Raw genomic sequence first — 5,000 nt, 5'->3', positions numbered from 1 at the left:
CACTTACTGATAAATGCATCGCATAAAGGAAATGAAGGATGACGTAGATGAATTGTAGAAAGGTAGGAATTAAAAAGTTTGTCAAATTTATATTTTCTTTTCAATCCCGCATCATCCAGGACTTTTAAACCTCATTTCGAGATGTATCAACATATACCTTTTTTTTATTAATTTCTTTTTTTTTATGTAGAGAATGCGAGCTGGAACTTTCTGAAACACAAAAGCCAAATTCTCTGGACACGATCATTCCAAGATCAGCAATTCGTGTTGTGGGGAAATCGTTATCTCTTGGCTGGAATATAAAATGGCCACAGAAAATCTTAGGGAGTTGAAGAAAACTCTGCACCATCCTGTGTCAAGCATGATGCATAAAATGCCATGCATTCTGTAGTTCATAATATCAGCAATTTTTTGCCTTACATGTTTTCCAGAATCAGTAGCAGCCTCTATACTAATACTATTGTTGATCATGAACCTCTCTGCAAAATTCATAATTGGACTGAAGTACATACCGTAATTTACGAATTTTGCAGATATTGGGATTTATACCGACCCGAGATATGAAAGACAGAATTTAAGCGGTCTTTCTTCGAGGTTAAAAATTACCAATTTCGGTTAGAAATTGTGTATAACAAGTTTCTTATTCAATAAATATTTCAAAATGGTAAAATTGAATGTAATTTAAAGCTATAAATTATCTATCAATCCAAATATTACTATTTATCTGATCCATATTTTAATAGAAATAAAGATGAGGTATTATAATAGTTATTGCTGATCATTGCAATCCGGCAAAGTCCTATTCTTCCACAAAATGCTCTGGGATTTGCGTCACCTCTGAATAAAACGCCAAATCGTTTATTTAAAAAAAGACTATTTGGTCTGAACTTCCATTGCTTAATCACAACTGATCATGTTTAAAGCTTAAATGTCTGCGTTCTTTTCATTATTGGAGCCATGGAAGTCCCTGGTGGTTCATGAGTGAAGGGTTAAAGAAAAGGGCCGGATTTAACCCATTGAATGCCGAAACTCCAGCAGCAGCGCTGGCTTGGAGGAGTTCGAGTTGAGGCACCAGACCACCCTGATGCTGCTGAAAGCTACTGGAGTGTTGAGACAGTGTTGGGCTGTTGACGTCCAGGCCTGGGTTTTGTTTTTTCCATTTCGTCCGCCTGTTCTGGAACCAAATTTTGACCTGAGGAGGAAGCATGTAGTGTTGTATAATTATATGATGCCATTCTGATACGTCCTTATAAATTGAAGGCTATCTCCTTTTAAAACAGTTGGATATTATTTCTCTTTAACTAGTCTAGACTATCTTTTATGAGTTTCTCTGTTTTTATTTTGTTCTGATTGGTTGGTTCTTTTGCTGTGATTATATGCACCTTGATTCATAGGACCCCTTTCCCTTTTTTTGAAAATAAAAATGCATTATCACAAAACAAAACAAACAAAAAAACAAAACAAAAAAAAACAAAAACAAAGAAAACAATCGATGAAAATATTATCATCAAAATCATCGTCATTACCATCGTCGTTAAAAAACCATTACAACAAAGATCATCCACCATTTATTACCATTGCCACCAGTGTCACTGTCACCACCATAAATATTATCATCATCATTATCTATCATCATCATCATCATCATCATCATCATCAACAATATCGTTGGGGGCAGCGGGGCTCAGCGGTACAGTCTTTGCTTCGTACCCAAAAAGTACCGAGTTCGATCACCCCACGCTGCGGTGTGTGACCTTGAGCAAGCCACCTCGCCCCAGCTCAATTTGCGGCGCTGCACAGCGGCTGCCGCCTGGGTTATTCAAATCTTCCCTTGGAATAGACCCTAGAGACAAATTTCCCCTATGAGCTGAATAAATGGAATTTTATTTCATTATTTTTTTTAATTGTCATCATCATCCTTACCTGAGTCTCCGTTAGACTTAGACTCAATGCCAGATTAAGTCTCTCACAAACTGACAAATACCGCGTGGTTTTGAATTTGTTTTCCAGTGCCACAAGCTGTTCATACGTGAAGGCCGTTCGGGCACGTCTCTGCTTCATATTTCCTTTACTGCCATCCTCCTCCTCAACGTCCTCCTCTTGAAGGCATTCATCTTCCTCCGATTGCTTTAAAGCGACATTTTTCTTGTCATCTAGGTTTTAAGTTCAGATAGGGCAAAACAGAAATAGGATTCAAACTAGTTGTTGAGCATTAACATGAGCTTTTATATAGCGCAATATACACTAAACGTGCTCAAAGAGCTTTACAAAGGGTCCTTGACCAACATCAACACGTAACAAGTAGAACGGGATATGACTCATGTTAGGTGATTTTACAATTTTTCTCGGACAGAGACAACGGTGTTAACGGCCAGGTACTCGTTTTACACCTGAGTACGGTGATAGATTGTGAGTAAAGAGGCTTTTTCATGGACTCAACTATGCGCCGAGCGAGGCTCGAACCCAGGACCTTTCGATCCATACCACAAGACCACATAGCCGCGCAGGCATTAGTGCTAGAACAAACCAAAATAGTTTTAATTATAGATATCTAAATGACACATCTCAAGTTAGTTCAGCAGGAGAAATGAATGAGTTTGTAGGGCACGACTGGATAATCGTAGTCCCCGGGCTCAAACCCAAGCTTAACCATTTTCTTATTTTTTTATTTTTTTTTTTTTGGCCTCGACAACTACGATATGTTAAAGAAGAATATCGAATTTTGTTTAATATAAAATCATGAAACTTGCAATGTCTAATAGTTTTGTTCTGAGATCTACTTTGCGAATATCATAATAATTATCTTTTATTAAAGGTATCAAATTTGACACGCACAGACCGCTCTATTGGTCCTACACGCACTTCGACTAACACCAGGGCTATTCATTTGGATAAAATCCTAAAGACAATTTTAAGGGTTGAATAAAGCGAAGTTTTTTTTTTTTTGTTTTTGTGAAAAAAATATTATTGATAATTTACTTTAATGGCTTATAGAAACAAAACAAAGTACCTATGTCCACTTTTGGATGACTAAGGCTACTCATTCTAATATTCTTTCGCAGTGGATGATTCGTTATGAAGTTTGTTTTTTTTCCAAAAGGTCAACTGTCCCAACTGTTTCGACTCTTAGAAAATCCAATTTATTCGGCTTTAATTTATGTGACATTCCTGATTTTTAAAATTATGTTTTACTATTTTATCCAGAAAAAATGCTGAAATCAAAATTCTTTCCAAATGTTCTTAGACTTACTTAGTATTTCTGTCCTTTTGTGTCAAATGTTATAAAAATGACATTTTGATTAAACCTCATATCAAAATCGAATGGTGGGCCGCTACTGATTTAGTTATTGACATTGAGAAAGTACCTCTGTATTTCGACAGAAATGCCATGCAAATCTTATTTGTCTAAAAAATGGTGATAATATGTGACCCACCGCCTTTAAACAGTATTATCTCGAGATGCTTTTGATAGTGAAAAATTTAAGTTATGGTCAGAAATATGAAGCTTATTCCACCATGTTTTATTTTATAAAGAAAAAAACATTCACCTAGAAATAAAGAGTAACATAACATATTGTTGATCATTGAAACTCTAAATTCACTTTTCATCATTTGGTTTATCCCGACATATTTCCGAAATGAGACGACAGGTCACATATTATATACCGGGTGGCCCAGAAAAACTAACTGTCCTATGTTCGGCAATTTAATGTGTCTATTCTATTTAATCCACATAGTTGCAATTTGTACAAAAGTTGTCTGTAAATATAAGTTGTCTGTTTATTCTGATTAATTTCAAGTAGGCAATATCCACATTTATATGTTATGTTATTTAAGAGGTCTTGCAATGACCATTTCAAATTTGCATTTGATGTGTTTTAAATGCGCGTCTCTATCAGTTTCAATTGTTTGACTATGACGGAAGATTCTTCATATCGATTGCAAAATTGATTAAATTGAATATCGAATACAATTTTTTTTAATCAAGAGGTCTGAGGTTTAATCCCCAATTGAGGGAGACTGAGTTTTTAGGATTTTTTTTCTTGTATTTTTCTTTCTTGCTTTGCCCTGGCACTGTTTCAAATACACTTTCAGATTTTTATCTTACAATTGTACTTGTCCACTTTGTTTGAAATTTATGTTTACCTTGTTTTCTTTGAAATCTATCATGGTTGTCCGACGATTCAAATCCTCTTGTTGTCTTGTGGTCCTGAGATCCAGTTCTTGGAGTCGTCACATGCAAGGGAGATAATGTGTTTCTATTGCACGCATCGTCCTCTATATCTGTGTAAAGACAATCGTAAATGAATCGTAAAAATCATGATTTCACTTATTTCAAACAAATTAAGTTTAACAGTAATTTCCAGATATGCTGACTTATTTCAAAGCTGTAAATCTGAGGGGGGGGGGGGGGAGCCAACCTAGAGCTAGAGCTTTAAAACTAGAGCTTTTTAATATCGCGCAATATCCACTAAATGTGCTCAAAGCGCTTTACAAAGGGTCCCTGACCAACAGCAACACGTAACATATAGAACGAGACATGACGCCTGTTAGGCGATTTTACAATTTTTCCGACAGAGACAACGCTGTTACTTCTAGGTACTCATTTTACACCTGAGTACCATTAGAGAATGTGAGTAAATAGTCTTTTCCAAGGACTCAACTATGCGGAGAACGAGGCTCGAACCCAGGACCTTCCGATCCGAAAGCCAGTGTCATACCACAAGACCACATAGCCGCACATAGTAGTGATATGCATAGGCGTGTCTGTCAAATCTGACTGTACGTACTTTGAGACAGTAGCGTCCAATTCATAGGCCTTCTGCCATTGACTATTACATAGTTCCGTTCACATTATCAAATTAAAGAAATTAAGGAGCAGGCACCAGTATAAGATAAAGATCTAAACAAGTGTGTATGAAGGGTGCCAGACCTCGACTGAATTTTTGGGATGGTTGTTTTCTTCTATTTCTTTTATTCTTGCTTTGTCTGGCACCTTT

The 5,000-nt window shown here is 36.4% G+C and overlaps 1 protein-coding gene across 1 annotated transcript in view; it reads right to left on the bottom strand.

The window, feature by feature from the left end:
* Positions 1–5,000, bottom strand: part of LOC144965602 (uncharacterized) — an 11,536-nt gene that overhangs the window by 514 nt on the left and 6,022 nt on the right. The window contains exons 2-4 of the mRNA XM_078901141.1: positions 4,147–4,284; positions 1,924–2,153; positions 1–1,192 (exon numbers count right to left, since the gene is read on the bottom strand). The exon at positions 1–1,192 is cut by the window's left edge and continues 514 nt beyond it. Of these exons, the coding sequence (XP_078757267.1) occupies positions 947–1,192; positions 1,924–2,153; positions 4,147–4,284 (614 nt within the window). The 3' untranslated portion in view covers positions 1–946. The remainder of the gene's footprint in view (positions 1,193–1,923; positions 2,154–4,146; positions 4,285–5,000) is intronic.

Source organism: Berghia stephanieae, chromosome 2 (genome assembly GCF_034508935.2).
Source record: "Berghia stephanieae isolate SIO BIC M18660-M18661 chromosome 2, UCSD_Bste_1.3, whole genome shotgun sequence".
NCBI lineage: Eukaryota > Metazoa > Mollusca > Gastropoda > Nudibranchia > Aeolidiidae > Berghia > Berghia stephanieae.
The sequence above is the reverse complement of the archived record's forward strand: the minus strand, read 5'-3'. Positions and strand labels throughout refer to the sequence as shown.